This window comes from Telmatherina bonti (assembly GCF_933228915.1).
Source record: "Telmatherina bonti genome assembly, chromosome: 12".
In the NCBI taxonomy this organism is placed as follows: domain Eukaryota; kingdom Metazoa; phylum Chordata; class Actinopteri; order Atheriniformes; family Telmatherinidae; genus Telmatherina; species Telmatherina bonti.
Window position 1 is genome coordinate 15,568,148 of NC_136610.1, and position 16,343 is coordinate 15,584,490.

A 16,343-nucleotide genomic window follows, 5' to 3' on the forward strand; every position below is an offset into this window, starting at 1 on the left:
CTATTTGATAAATATGCTCTGCTCTGACACCAAAACATTTAGTGAGAAGAAAAAAAAACACATATTGTAGTGTAACAAGAGTTAAAACGATGTCAACTGGGCAGTAAATGTGTTTCTACAAACTTCTCCCACAGGAAAGATCCTTAAAAATTCTGAACACACACTAGTTCATCGTTTAAAACTAGGAGTGAGGGTCCTGATAATAATAAACCGGCATCCAGGCAATCTGCACCCAGAGTCGTTAGAAAAAGAAGGTAATTGAAGGTTCAGTTTAAGCCGGCAAAAAAAAATAAAAAAATAAAAAAAATTAAACATTCCAGGAATCTGATTAAGTTGAGGCCTTGGTAATAAAATGACATTTTCCTGTATGGGCAACTGATGTCTGCAGAGCTGAAAACGTGACCGGCCACAGGTTGGACAAACCCTCAGGGACCAATTACAAAGATAAGGTTTCAACAAGACAGATATAGAACACCAATCTGCTCTGTTGCACACAGGAAGTGGAACAGCAGAATTCTTAATCACACATATATAAATGTGCAGGTAAAAAAAAAAAAAAAAAGCTTCCTTTCATGCCATCCACCACCTCTCATATACCTGCTGGCAGAACTCAAGGACTGCTGCTTTAGCAGTTTTCACTTCTGACAACACCATCCATTAGCAGAGACAGCTGTTTTTCCCTCATGATAGTTGTCATGAATCACGTCCCAGAGCTCCCACAACTAGTAACGACCTACCTGCCACCACAGCAGCTGTTTATATGCCACGGCTTTCATGAAGCATGTCATTACAACCAAATGTGCTTGATGTTGAGCTTCATTTACAATATTTTCGAATAAAACAGAGTGCAGTCAGGGGCCTTTATTCCTTCAAAGATTTTGCTTTTAAGTGTCATTTCATAAGGCTATCAGAGCTGCCATTTTAATGTTGTGGCGTTAAAAATAACAATCTTTTATCGGCTTCCAGTCAGGACAAATCAGTGAAATAAAATACCCATATCATAACTGCAAAGTGAGCTAAAAATCCAGTCAAGCGTCTCAACTACACTGTAGGTAAGATGTGGGAGCTATAGTGCAGGAAGGAAGGCTGACAGTGACTCATTGATAAATATTTGAAAGCTTGTGCAGGTGAGCAAGCCACCAGAGGCCGAGTGTTAATGTGCAAGTAGACAGACAAGCAGAGCTGCAATGCTAATGAGTCTGGCTGTGATGAGTACAGATGTAGACATATTTTAAAAAGGTACCAATAGTTCAAAAGGGAAAAAAAAAAGTTTGATACTTTGCCAGAGAAATTGTATGTTTAAAATAGATGTTAATATTAAAGGACTAGTTTCAGAGAGCTTTCTTTCAAATATTAAGGATAGAATGATTAACTTGGTGGAAAACATTGCATGTAAACTCTGCATGTGTTGCTCTTGAACTAATTTCTAGGACAAAATCTCCGTTGTATGACTTTGCATGTCCATGAAAAACCCTGCCCTGATTCTGACCCAGTCATGCAATGGCAAACACCATTAAGTGCCATTGTTTCAAATACTGTAAACAAGTATTAGCTGCATGATGAAGCCATATACCAGGATTTAGAAATCTCTAATCATGCAAATTAATCAGCTCTACATCTGATCCACATCATGTCTGAGCAGTTTGCCACCAGAAAGGATTACACAGTAGATTATACAGCAGAGTGAGGCTGTACTGTCTGGGACTAAGGCTAAATACCAAATTGACTCAAAGTACTCTTGAAGTTGTTTACAACAAGGATAATACAGCTATTCCAGGTAAAATAATTACTTTGTACCACAGCACACGCTCTAGACTTCATTCAGATTCATTTTACCACAAAAATGAAATCAGAGTGTCTGAGTTATTAGTCGTGTAAGACAAGGATTTAATAAATGTGGGCTGAATTTTCTCATTTTGTTTCACTCAAACCTCATCTTCTTGTTACGCTTGTGTCATTTTTTCCACAAGTTGGTATTTCTGTAAGGAATGAAGCTCTTAATGACAGCCACAGTAATTTAATACTGGTCATGCAAATATTGTGCAACAGGAATGGCTTATTCTCTAAGCTCTCCAAGCATCCAAGTGGGTCTCGGGCTAAGTTATGAAAAGATTGCGGTCGCTCAATGGCGTGGGGGTCTATTGCATTTTGCTGTGAAGGCCAGCGGAATTTCTGGAGCCTTGGCTGCCGAGATGTTTTGCTTCGCCTTAAAAGAATCCAGAGGAATGTGCTCACAGAGAGCTGTAACATGCGCTTTTTTAAAATAATGTGTGCGATTCAGCTGCTTTAAATGCACAAAGTGACCCTGAAGGTAACATCCAAGCTTATCTAACAAGATAAAAAGAAAAAAAGTATGGGGACAATGCCACTGCAGCATGATCACTGAACAATTCAAATGTGTGCAATATTTTCTGAAAGAAAGAAAAAAAACATATGAGAAAGAAAGGTGCAACCCAGCTGATGAAAGCAACCATGGTACGAATCGTAACCTTCGATATATGGGCGAGTAAGACCAGAAAACGAAAGCAGCAACAGCAGAGTAAGCAGCTCAGAAGCCAGCATGGGGTAAACATTTCAGACTCTCATACATTAACTCTGTCTCTCTCTCTGACCCTCTATTGTTGTGGCTGTAACAGAATTTAGCTAAAGGAAATCAGAGAGATTATTTTGCAGCATAAACACTTTACCTCGTGTTCTTCCTTAGGAAGCATCCGCCTAAAACATTTCATGTCTTGGCATTAAAGCAGGGTCAAGGCGAAGACTCAATTTTCAACCCTACACTTCAGAAACCTCAAGTTACTTTCCATCAAAGCAGCACGAAATTTTTTCTGGTTTATAATAGAAATCTGTCTGCGCTCATCATCTGCTACACAAGACACAGAGATGTCGGCTCTCAGGGGCCATGCTGGACCAGAATCTGCTGCTGCCACCAATAACATCCTCGCAGATCTGTTTCCAGACAAAAGCCAAGCATAGCATACCGTCGCTTAAATTCTGTTCAGCTGGAGAAACTACCCAAAAGATTGCTATCTAAAGCTAAAGTGCACACAGGCAAGTCCAAAAGTAGATCAAGTACTGCATGCACTTATTATACATGATTAGTTTATATAAAGGAGAGTAAAATAAGAGTGAAACCATGTTGAAATGTTTTCTACATGCCATGATAGGAAGTATACATGTACCTTAAGCCATGTGCAGAACTAAAAGTTACAAAACAAAGATGTAAAAGTTGTCAGTTAAAAGGAAAAAAAAGCAGAACTGCACCGCCACCTAAAATGTGAAGAGCTTTGTTTGGTTTCTGTGCACCGTGAGTGTTAAATGATGCCTCGTGGGGCGAAAGCAGCTGTGTGTTTAACTTGCTTAAATCTCAGTGGTGCATTTAAACACAAACTGCAGAGGATCGGTCTTTTCATCATTAGATTTTAGGGAGTAAATGACGCACGGCGCTACACTAAACATTCTGATGTATTCCTCCTGGACTGCAAATGTTTCCTGGCTTGTATGAATTTATACGTTCAATTTTACACAAATTGTTTTCATCAGCTGCTACCCGAAGACCGGTTGCCTGTGCCATCACCATCTCATTAAAGATATATCGATGTGCTCAATAAAATCAGGACTCAAATGAACTACTCAGAAATAGTGCTGGTCCTTTCTCTGGGCATCACAGTTAATGTATTTCTCTCGCTTTGAAATCACCCTCTGTATTTAAAGCAGAGGAACACATCACTGTGGCCACGCTGCATGTAACCACTTCAGTCTGCATTCACTCCCAACACAAGAATAACATGTGACATCACTTGACTTCTACGGGGTTAGTCCTTCAGCGCGCAAGAGGAGGCCAAGGCAATTGTTGGTCACATGCTTGTGATGCTCTTACAAAATAGAAAACGCACTGAAACAACAAGCAGCTTGAAAAGATAGAAACGCTGCTTTGGGGTGAGAAGGGTTCTAAGACGTTCTTCCTGCTTCAGTTCAGGAGGTGTCTTGACGCTTTTCCTCTTCCTGACTGTACAGAGCAGGACGCTGAACAGCAGGCAGCTTCGTCATCAATCATTTTACAGCTACTGTAAAAGCTCTCTTCTTGTACAGGCTCTGTATCACATTGCATTTTGATTAATTAGCGGCAGTGCTATTACAACATTAGATGGAAGTGATTTTTTTATGTATGGAAACTGGACACTGGCTGGTAAAAGTTGAATGCAACATATAAACTATTTCAGAGCAACAATTTAACTCTGGATTGTAGGAAAACTAAGGTAGGTTACTGCTAGTACCCAATCCAGGCTTAATTTTTAAGAATATTAAAATGTTTGCATTTTCAGGTGCTTTGCTGGCCCCTTTTCTAACACAACACTTGAAAATGCAAAGTAATTCCGTTGATATGTGTTAATGTCAGTTTTTCTGAGTCTAAAATTGGATTTAGACAGCAAACTATTATTCTCTTGGGTTGTGAATGGCAGAACAATAAGACTTTTCTTTTCCCCCAAGTGTCTCCTTCAAAGGTCGCTGCAAACCAGCACCGAGCTCCAGCTTTGGTCCGGAATATGTGGAAACAATGTAAAGTAGGCGGCTGTCCCTCCTGCTATGTGGCTGTGAACCAGGGTCATAACGACAGAGGACTGTTGTTTGTGGCCTTTAGCTTCACCACCTGGCTAAACAACAGCAGAGATGCCTGTCTTGGGTCCAGCTACTCGCTGAAAATAAAACAGCGGCTGCAGCAGACATCAACTGTGCACCCTGCTGAGACAAGTGTGTGCTTGTTTTTGTTCCTCTAAAAACCAAAGAAAGTGACTTAACTCCTATGACTCAGCTTTCCTGGGATGCTTAATTTGAACCAATGCATGCTCAATTTGAGTATAAATTAGTTATAGATAAGACATTGAGAAGCAAGCACATTTGAGGGAATCAACTTCAAATCTTATAGTATCTAGATCTTAAGTTATAGAACTGGATATAAAATGCTGAAGTTCAAAATGTTATGACAAAGGCCACATATAAAACTTTTTTTTTTTTTTAAAAAAAGGTGGATTAGGAGAAAATTGGTGAATAGTGTGTACTAAAGTGGCAAAAATCATAATGTAAATAGTATAACTAATACAACCAGCATTAAATAACTGAAAGAAGAGGGTTCTGCTGGGAAAGTCCTGCATATTTCAGACGTCATTTGGCCCCTTTAACAGAACTGCAATATTCTCTGTAATGCATAACTTAATTTGTCCATCTGAAAGATGTTAATGATAAAACAGCTTTTATCTTAATTTACATCACTGCTGGGGAAAAAATAAAGGGATCCATGTCATTTTTATGTTCTTTTGACTATCAGCCTGCATCGTTTCACCGCTGCCAAGATCATTTCCACTCCCAGCCCAAAATCATACAAAGGAAACTGACAAAGCCAGTGAGAACAGTAGCTGTCAAGTGGTCAGTTATTTAACCTGTCATGTGACAACAGTGTGAAACAGAGGGTCAAGCCCCACCATAGTCAGTCTTGAGAGATAAAAACAGATCCCTGTATCCGTTAGCTAATCCTGACAGAGAGGTCCTGCCAACACCATTAGGATGAACCCATCTGTGCCACAACAGCACCTCTCTCCACGTTAATAGAACACCAGGAAAGGTGCTGCTATTGAAATAAAGCTGACTACTAATAGAGGCATAAAGTCACATGATTCCAAAAATGTCAATCAATGCTAAAAAGAATTTTGTCAAATAACTACAGCTTTTCAAGTTGCTATTATTCCTGAGAAAAGAAAAGGTGTAGACTTCTCTACGAACGCAACAGGACATGAATGCAATGCAAAAAAAAAAAAGGGGTTGTTGGCTAATCACACAGAGTAACATATTCTGTTGAAGTGTTTTATTCTGAACTCTTCGTTATATTCCTGGTGGGCTACGAATGACTGAAGCAGTTTTGAACATGACCCTTAACAGCTTTTTTTTCCTGCAGGTAAATTATCAAGACAAGCGTGGTTATGAAACTGATGTTGTAGACTACTAAAAGAACAAACATTTTATTTTTACTGATAGTTTCTCAATAAAAGTAAACAATCTGACAACTCAACTAACATGTTAAACAAAAGATGTATGATTTAATTTATTACGGATTAATCTGGATTTAAGGCAACTTTTAAAATAGTAATCCCACCGAGACATCTAACATCTCGTGTGTAACCATCCATATCCTGGCATTTGTCACCCATTGAAATTACAACTGGCAAAAAGATGTGAAGATCATAAGCCTAGGGGCAGTTAACAAGCCGCCAATGACACCATAATTGTCAGATAGAAGGGCAAAGCTGTCCCCCTAACTGTAGCTCACTGGTTTAAGTGGTGGTTTATTGATTGCCTATTCTATTGTGTGGAAAGCTTTGCTAAAGCAGCACCATTTGCAGGTGCTCAAAGGGGATGATACCACTTTCACAGCCAAACTGGATTTATTTTTATTGCACCAATAAGAATGTAAATGAGATCTTAATTTAAATGTGATGCAAGCTTGAATGCATGTGATATGAGGCTAAAGGGGGCAACAAACCACAAACCACATGATTAGCAAGTCTTAGATCTGTCCGGCTGGCCACTCCAAAGATCCAAGAAAAAACACTTGGCTTCAACAGTAAAGCATTGTGTGGTTATTATCCCTCTCTCTCGTTATTTATTCATCTATAAGCCCCTTTTTAGTATGTTGTTTTGGCCCGCTAAGCGCCCCCTAAATTTGGATGAGCCTCAAATATTTTATTTAAACATACGTTGCGTAAAAATCCAAAGGTCAATTTGCATATATGAGGTTTACAGGCTGCACCTGAGCAATGGTGCACAAACTAAAGCGGGTTAGATTCCCACGATGGTTGCAGCTCCTGTTATGTTAAGTAGCCTCGATTATCTATGCTGATAAAAGGGCTTAGCGGGATGTAGCCGTGCGTTGCTCGGGAACGAGCTGCATGGCAACAGTTGTAGATCAGGACGGTGAGGGCTCGTTGCTGTTGCCATGTTATCTCGCTACAGCAGCCTGACAAAGTACAGCGGAAACAACCACTTCGCAATGTGGGTTTCATTAGTAGCTAATTGTAATAAATCATTTCTCTGACCTGTTGCGTCCTTTCAGCCGGATTCATCATCACAGCCTGCCGAAAGCTGTTATCCACATAAGACGCCATTGTTTTGGAAGACGCCGTCTACAAGATAATATGGGTCTATTCCTTGAAAGTGTTTATGAATATCCAGGGGTAGAGAGATAAACAAAGAGAGTCCCCCCTATTGTCTTGCTTTAAGTCTTGTCGGGTGTGCTCCGAAACTAGCGGATAAGCTGGGAGTGCCCGAAGCCAGGCCACGACTGGAACCAGACAGCAGAGCAGTCTCCTCGGGGGTATCTGTCCCTCTGCTGCCCCAAATCCGAAGCCGGACTGCCAACGCCGGTGCCAACCGGGAAGAAACTTCTTGTCAAAGCGCAACTCACACAGTCTTCCCTCTTCTTTTTTGTTTGCGTTATTCTCTAGCAGTAAAAAGCGATGTCCCTTTATTCAAGCCAGCGTTAGGTAAAGCCATTCCTTGTCTCCTCAGCATTCTGCTAGCGACGGGAAGAAATTCCATGTAGGATCCAGGAAACAAAAAGTGAGCTTAAAAACTAAAAGCTATCCCGACAACAACAAACCGGCGTCCATTATGACAGGCTGACCCTCACAGCCACTAAGAAAACTCATTATATTAGAGTTTTAATAGGTCTAAAAGTGAAGATTGGTCCACTGCCGATGCCGTACGCTGTTGTATGCCACCACCATGGTGACTGACACAATGACAATCAAGTGTGAATTAATTAATAGATGCACTTCCGGCAAAGCTTTTCAAAACAAAAGTTTGTGCGTTTAGGCAATAAGTAAATGACCGATCCAGTAGGTTGTAATTCATTTAAATCTATTTTTAAAAAATCTCTATTTCAACGCATATTTCTTCACATGTGATTCACAGCAAAAAAATATATATATATATACAAAAATGAATAAAAAGGCATAACTGTGACCCGGGGAAGCTTGTCACAAAGCACACAACTGTTTGTCCTTCGGTGTTAGATCAACAGCATTTTTTTGTCTTCACCGATCGACTCAAGGAAATCCCCGGCGCAGGAAGCCTCTTGTGTTTTATTTTCAGATTTCTTAAACTTGATGTTTTGATAATGTTTTTACAACAAATAACTGCAAAACAGAGAATAGCCATTTAAATTAGTGTTTTACTTCTGACCAGTAATAGAGTGCAAGAGACTTTCGGTCAACAAAAAACCAGAAGTATTGCTTATCTCGGTCATCTTATTTTGACAGTGTGATGAAAGCACTTCTTATTAAGTTGTTCCTGCCTAAATTCAACTTCACAGATATTTAGACATATGGAGCAGGCTCATTATGGGCGAGTCTATTCAACAAAGAACGGAATGGGGGCCGTGGAATGGGAAAACTAGGACTTTAGCGCCACCTAGTGAATATTTGGAGATTTACACATACGAAAGAACAGAGAGAGAATATACATGAGCAATACTATGTTGGCAGCCCAAGAATAGTTAAAAAAAGAAAAAAAAAGGCAAAATAAAATTAATATTATGAATAATATAACTATAGCAAAGAAAGATGATGTTAGATACAACAAATATAAGGCATATTTTTTCTTCACAAGAAGTGACATTTAAAATTAAACGGATTCAAGCCTTCTTATTCACCCCATAAAACCTGCTGCTAACCTCTCACTGTACTGACTATATATTCCACACAAAAGCCACACCACTCAAATAACATAATTTAAAAAATATGTTTTCCACCTTGATGCTGATTGATTAACTCGAATAATTTGAGATGAAAGGTGATATACACTGGACACAGTTCAATGGCTGAAGCCTGCCCTGTTTATAGAATGTAACTAGGCCTCAAGCATTGTCACCATGACAACCAGTGGTTGCATTACAACCAGCCGTGACCCCCACAGAGAGACAGGGCAGACCGCTGGGCTTGTATTAGCGATCCATTGGGTTCCAGTCTGCAACAATCTAAACATAAGAGAGGATAAATGATGCAAAAAGGTGACGCAGCATCAGGAGGGCCACAGAGTGGACAACGGATGATTTTTACTGGTAGGAAAAACTCATATACAATATACTTTTATTGTTTTTATTTTAACATTTGTTGTTGTTTTTTTTATCTATAAAGGTTGTGCACATGTGTAATTTCACAAATTGTATTTTTTGACAGACAGACAGACAGACAGACAGACAGATAGACAGATAGATAGATAGATAGGTAGATAGATAGATGGAGCCAGTCAAAAATCTGGACACACTTTCCCATTAAATCCATACTGTTCTCCTCATTGTGACAAGGTCCAGATGGAATCAGAGACTATAGGCCAAGATCAAATTATTTCTCCCAGCACATCGGTGTGGGCTCCCCATCACCTGAGGCCACAGGTGACCTCTCATATTTGTGCAGAGCTGCACCAAATGCTCACCTAATCATGCCCAGGCAGAGCTATGTGGGTGAGGTGGGCTGGGGATGGCAGTATAACCAGCTGCTGAATCGTGACACGCTGCTCAGCAATATGCAAATCAAGGTAGGAATAAAGCTGACCATGTGCAATGTGTGTTAATGAGCATGTTGGGGGATTGTCTTTCGTTGAAGTGGCACAATGTCATACAAACTGAGTATGAAATGCAGATGATAGAATGTATAGCTGCTGTGCTGTGGGACAAATGGATCATTAATCAAGTCAGAATGGCATTTATGTAAATCTTCAGGGAGCCAACGCTGATTTAGGGCATTATGCACTGCATGTAACATAATTAGACATGTTGGCTGGGGTAAATAAAACTTATCTCAGATTTTTTCTTTTTTTTTTTTTTTTCTGATAGAAAACAGAGTTACGTGCAGCACTGGAAGACAGAGTCACCCACAAGTTTCAGGACAACCAGTAAGACACAATTTGTAACCCAATTTTTTTTTTTTTTTTTTTTTTACTTTTTTCACATCCCTGTACTCATAGCTCAGAATCCTATCACACATGCGCTGGTCCAAATGAGAACATCTCAGGTTTGCACAGTGTTGAGCAATTGCATTGTAAACTATCTGTTTCCCCATCCATAATGCATCACTTCCACTTGAGCAGGAACATACAGCGCCTCAAGCTGTGAATAAGAAATCAACCACTGACTCAGACAGACATCTGACACAAACAGGCTACTGACCTGAACAAACACCCGGGAGGTTTATCCTGTGCGTTTACATTTTTCAGAACAAAATATCTGCATTTAATCAGCTTTTTAGTTACTGCAAATAACTCTTTAGAAATAATAATAGCACAGTATAATCTATATTTGCTGCAGTTTCTTGAATTTAAAGGAAAAATTAGTGATAAAAACATAAATCCACAAGCCTCCATTCAGGTTATGCATGTCATCATGATTAAAACACCAGTGCGGGAATATCTTTGAAGTATGAAGATGGACAGAGGGCTACAGCCATGGTGTTAGAAATACTGATGCCATGAATACAAGCAGCAACACTCATTTACCGTCAGCTAATCAATTTAAAGGCAGAATCATCTTTAACTATTATTACCTTTAATGCCCAGATGAGCATCCTCTTCATTGCTATTGGCATAATTTTTGGAAATGAGGAGTCCATTGTTAAGAAGTAGAAGATAAAGAATCTTTTATTTATCCACATATGCAAGTATAGACAGTTATTTAACATCTGGAAAACTGGTCTTCCTTAAAAAAAAACAGACATTGGGTCTAAATGGGATCACATGTGCGCCAGTCATTTAGTAGACGCTTTTATTCCAAGTGACTAGTAAATAAATCTGTAGCTTTTGCTTCATCTACCCAGTGTTGTGCTGAGACTTGTGGAGCATCACAAAACATCTTAAATCCTTAATTTGGTATTTATAATTGATTTTCTTTCTGAACTTACTGTTCTGGATGATTTGGATCTATCCTTTATCTGTGATGCTGTGGTGTGAAGAATTACAGCCTTTTTCAGACAACTGCTGGACCAGAACAGAGGTGTTTCTATTACTGAAGTCATTGAGGTCAGGGAAATCTTCAGTGCTTAAATAAAGAGGAACTCAGCCCCTTTTATTTATTTTTATTTTTTTATTTTTTTTTTTTACTGTTTTCCATGTGACAACTTAGGACAGCAAATTTAATTTTTTGTCTAAGTCATCACAAAACTTCCTGTTCTAAAAGGTAACAAAATGAAGCAGAAAAAGCAGACCAACTGTAACAGACTTACAAAACACCATAATGTCAGTTATGGACATCACTTGTTCACATATGAGTGTTTAATAATCAGTTGTAAAAAAAAGAAAGAAAAAAAATATCAGTCTCTTTGAAGAGATGTAACTAAATATCAGGACTATCAGTTTTGTCCACATATGAACAGGGACACAAGGAGAACCTCTGATATAAACACAAGGCTGCAAGAGTTCTTCATTCTAATATTTTTATTATTTACAAGTCAACCTAGAATTAGAAATGTACATTGATATGACTGAACATAAGAATAATATGTAAAAATTGTAAGGGGAAAATCAGCGCCAGCATCGTTCCCCTTACAGTCAGGATCCATCATGGGCCCGGCCTAACAAGTAAATGAATGAGTTCAATCGACCACCACTCTGGAAATCTATCAGAGGTGCTGGATGAGTGCAGGAAAAGCCCCCAAACCTTCTGAAACCTTCCCATGAAGCGCTGGAGTAGGAGTTGAAATTTCTCGAGCCTTAAATAGAACATGACATCCACTGCAAATGAGATGATGGGGTAACATCCCTCCACTTTAGGAGGATGCCACGTCTAGCCAGAAGGGTGGCAAAGGACAGAAAATGGTGTTGTCCTGGGGTCAACCGTCTGTTCTCTCTAAACGGAGCAAGAATAGGATCAGGATCTAACTTAATCCCTCAGAGAGAGTGAAATATCTGTTGAGACTGGAACAGGACCAGTACATGTACATTAATGAAGCTTCAATATTTCTGCATTTGTCAGAGTCTAACTCCAGAATATAACAAGAGTTTTTGCCATATAAAACCAGACATAAGACAGATGGACAACTTTGAATGGAATAAGGCAGTGACAGGCGCAGAAATGATGAGCTGACATGTTTCAGTACTGAGTTCCAGGTTTCATCTGACAAAACAGGCTCAGGTCTTCCTCCCATCGGGAGCTTAGTCACAGATGCACATCTCAAGTCCAGCGTTCTATTATAATACCTGAGACAAGTCTTTTATGCTGCAGCTTCAGGGAGGGGATGGTATCCCACAATTTAGGTACCTGATAGTGACAGCATAGCAGAAGACTGACAGAGAAAAGTAGTGTCTGGCTTGCAAATACCTAAAGAAATCTGACTTAGAAAGGTTGTATTTCTGACTCAGCTGGTTGAATGAAGCTACATTATTATCAACATGAAGGTCACTGAAGCATCCGATACCTTTCTCGTGCCCATTCAGAAAAGCAGCATCTTGAATAGATGGCGTGAACAGATGATTTGGTGTGATGGGACTGAGAGGAGACAAGCTGTGAAGACTGAAGTGCTTCCTGAATTGAATGTAGAGTCTGAGGGAGCGTTTAACAACAGGGTTCTGAATGGGCTTGAATGGTGGCAGAGGACGTAAGGATGCAGTTAGAGCAAGGATGGAGATACTGGGACCACAGTTTCTCTTTGCTACCCAGTCAGGGCAGTCAGACTGGTCATAAATGTTGAATCAATAAACTATGCAATGCAAATTTGGCACTCATTTGTAAAGACAAAATCTTGGGAGGCCTGGCAGTGTAACAGAGTTATCCTTTAACAAATCGCAATATTTCTGTGTTATTTTGACAACTATGAGGGTCTTGAAGGCCCACATCCTGCAGGTTTTTGATGTTTTCTGCTTTAAAACAACACCTAACTCACATAAAAATAGGCTGAAATTCTGCATAATAACTTATTACTTTGGATTTGGCGTGTTGAAGCAGGGTGACATCTAAAAACTGCAGGATTTGGCCTTTTAGAATCGGAGCTTGACGCCGCTGCCATATATTGATTTGTCTCCCTGTTTAATATTTGATGAGCATGAAAATTCTTTTGGGGATTTAAAAATAAATTATTGACAATTCACCGGACTCATTCAGCCTTGAGGTTGAAGGTTTAAAAACCTGGACATATGAAACCGAGCTGTTAAAATGCCAACAGTCCAGACAAGAAGTGGATAATTTCCAAGAAAAGAAGTGAAAATAGTATTTTTCTTGATCTGTGAAGCACCTGCTTATCTGCAAGTCGGGACATGAATAATGAGAAATATTGTAAATTCCCTTCAATACATTCTGAGATTCTTAAAACTCTGAAATATTTTTAATCACACCAGTCCCTTCTCTATTCATCATTTTCTCTTTATTCAGATGGACTCTTCAGAATGCCTGAAGAAGCTCTGCAAACATCCAGCTATCTCTGTTCATAAGTGGAATACTTTTTTTTGTGTTGCACCGTCATGTTCAGCCTCAGACCAACTTCTGCATATTCATTCCTAATATCCTTCAAAAACTCAACCAGTATGTAAAGCATCGTAATGAGAACATAGGCCTTTTTAAATGCAAAATAAAAAAAATATTTATTCACTTTGACAGCACAGGAATAAATGCAAACTCATTAGTACAGGACATTTTCTTCTTTTCCTGGTGAAACATCATGATCTAATACACAACTCTCTTACAAGCGATTCTTTAATATGCTAAAGAACATTGCTCAGTAAGAAAAAAAAAAAAAAAGACGCACCCTTTTGGTAAACATGAAGGCCAGTTATGCCACTTGCTTGATTTATATTCCTTAATGTCTCTCTGGGCTCTAATGGGTTTAATATTTGTTTCTTCTCAGAATAAGCGTGACGGATGACTCACCAGAAGTCAACACTAAGTTTCCCAGAAATAATCGGAGGTAACAGCGGATGCTATTCTGCCACCTTTCGCTGGATGGAGGACCTGACTAAAGAGTTTGATCACGCAACTTTTTTTTTTTTATGACAGTTGACTTTTCAACATTGTTTCTTTTGCTCATCCTTCAGCCTGAAGAATTCTCTATGAAAACGGCACGCTTATTATTCATATCCAGCGGAATATGCCTCGGCTTTTAACAATTCAAAGCAACTGTGAATGTCAACTGGAAGATTTATGGCTGCACTTTATCAAACATAACCATTGTCATTCAAAAGTGGCACAGATCTTTGACAGTGTCAACTATATAAGCGGAATAAGTCTTTATCAAAGCTCTGACATCCTCCTCAAGGATTCCGGACGAGGTCTTTATTCCTAAAACTGTCATCCAAAAATAAGTGACTATGATTACTAGACTGATCTTGGTTTTAGAGGTCCCTCACCCCTCTTAAACTGTCACAGATACACACTTTTGAGTCTCATTTCAGAGGCTCCTGGTAATCCCTCCCCATGGCAAAAGCAATAACATCCTCTTCTGTCTGGTATAGATAACTGTAAATGTTGTTTGTCACAAGCAAAACCATCAATCTTCACATAATGAGTCAAATAGACATCGATTTCTTGGGGTCAGTGGCAATTTGTTTGTAACACCATCATTACGATCGGCTGGCCTTAATCTGACACTCACCTGAAGGCATGTTTTGGCTGAGTTTGTTGTGACAAAACATTTTCAGGACAGTCCAAAATGTGTACTGGGAACCAGCCAAGAAGTTGCCCTTCGTTAAAAAAAAAAAACAAACAAACAAAAATCTTGTTAACATAAGGTGTCATTCAGAGTCAATCTCCTTAACCTCAACACAGCTGTGACATTTCATGAACCAAGAAAATCGGGATATATACTGGAATTTCACAGGATTTTTCATGATTTTTAAATATCTCAATATCTAAATGTAAAAACTAAACATGTCGCATTGTTTTAAAACTTTTAGTCGCTGTCACAGATACGCAGTACATTGCATTAAACTGTATAATTAACAAAATGTCCAAAGTTTAAAAAGACCAACATAAAAATAAACCTTTATTTTTCCTTTGCTGTGACTTTTTTATTTTTGTGTGAAAGGTCATGTTTGCTTCTCATGATCTGTTGTATTTGTGAAATGCTTCATAAAAGTGTGTTTCTGTGAAATGTTTGTTATTGTGTTTTAAGAAAAAATACGTACCAAAAATTGGAAAAGTGTGAGACAGTTAAAATGTAAATCAAAACAAAATGCAGCACTTTCAAACTCTTATAAACCCATCCTTTATTTGAAAATGAATAGTTCAGATGTTTAAACGGCTGCAATTGACAATTCCACAGAAAACGGTTCATTTTGAACTTTATGGTGGAGACATATCTAAAACAAAAAACAAAAAACAAAAAAAATATATATAATTAATATAAAGTCCATCTCATCAAAGCCTCTTGAATAGAAATCATATAAACACAAGAAGGAACATTTTTGTCTTTGACTGGAGCCTGTTTGGATTAAGACAATGTGGCTTTTTAGAACAATTAGGTGAAATTGGGTAATTTTTCAGGGCACACCTGATAATCTCTCACGGCACACTAGTGTGCCACGGCACAGTGGTTGAAAAACACTGGACTAAGGTTAAAATTGCTGATGAGCTTATGAATTGTGCCCGTGTCTCCATTAAACACAGGCACAATTCAGTCATGCAAAGAACACTATGTAGAATTACCACCATTCTTTCTGGACCAAAACTGTCTGAGGCAAACTGGAAAACGGTTCATGATGTTGTATTTTTGAAACCATAGATACCATGTCCTGTAAGCTAAAAAAAAAAAGGAGAGCAACCACCCATCTTGTCATCAGCCTGTATTCCAAAACCGTATGTGGTGACATAAGTGCCTGTGACATGGGCAGATCACATAGCTGTGAGTGCATAGAACAGGGCTACTCAATTTGATCCTATTCTGCAGTCCTGTAGGTTTTCAGTGTATACCTGCTCCAAATTAAAGGATGTATGAAGTTCTGCACAAAGACTCGTTAAAGCAAGTTAAAGCAGAAATACATTGAAAACCTGCTGGAGAGTCATCCTTGTAGGACAGAACTGAGTTGTCAAGGCATGGAGGTTTAATTGCAAACTCTGTTCTGTAAACTAGGCTTATTTGAAGTATAACTTAATTTTCTACGGATGTGTTAACTGCAAGTCATGACCAAAATATGCACAAATTCTGCAAATAAATTGAAGAAAGTTTTCCAATTGTTGTAAAGTCACATTCTGATTTACAAATAAAAATTCATGTAGAGTTCAAATTTAATAAAATAAAATTTATTGAGCCGAGTTTTATTTTGAAGTTCTCAAGCGGAAGTTCCGAAAGCTCTCCTAACGTTGAACCTGCTCC

At 38.8% G+C, this 16,343-nt stretch overlaps 1 protein-coding gene across 2 annotated transcripts in view; it reads right to left on the bottom strand.

Annotated features, from left to right (window-relative positions):
- rapgef2b (Rap guanine nucleotide exchange factor 2b) overlaps positions 1 to 7,724 on the bottom strand; it is a 97,129-nt gene extending 89,405 nt beyond the window's left edge. For both annotated transcript variants that reach the window (XM_079249991.1, XM_079249990.1), the window contains exon 1: positions 7,089 to 7,724. In XM_079249991.1, coding sequence (XP_079106117.1) covers positions 7,089 to 7,157 — 69 coding nt within the window. In that variant the 5' untranslated portion in view covers positions 7,158 to 7,724. The remainder of the gene's footprint in view (positions 1 to 7,088) is intronic.
- Between the last annotated feature and the right edge of the window lie 8,619 nt (positions 7,725 to 16,343).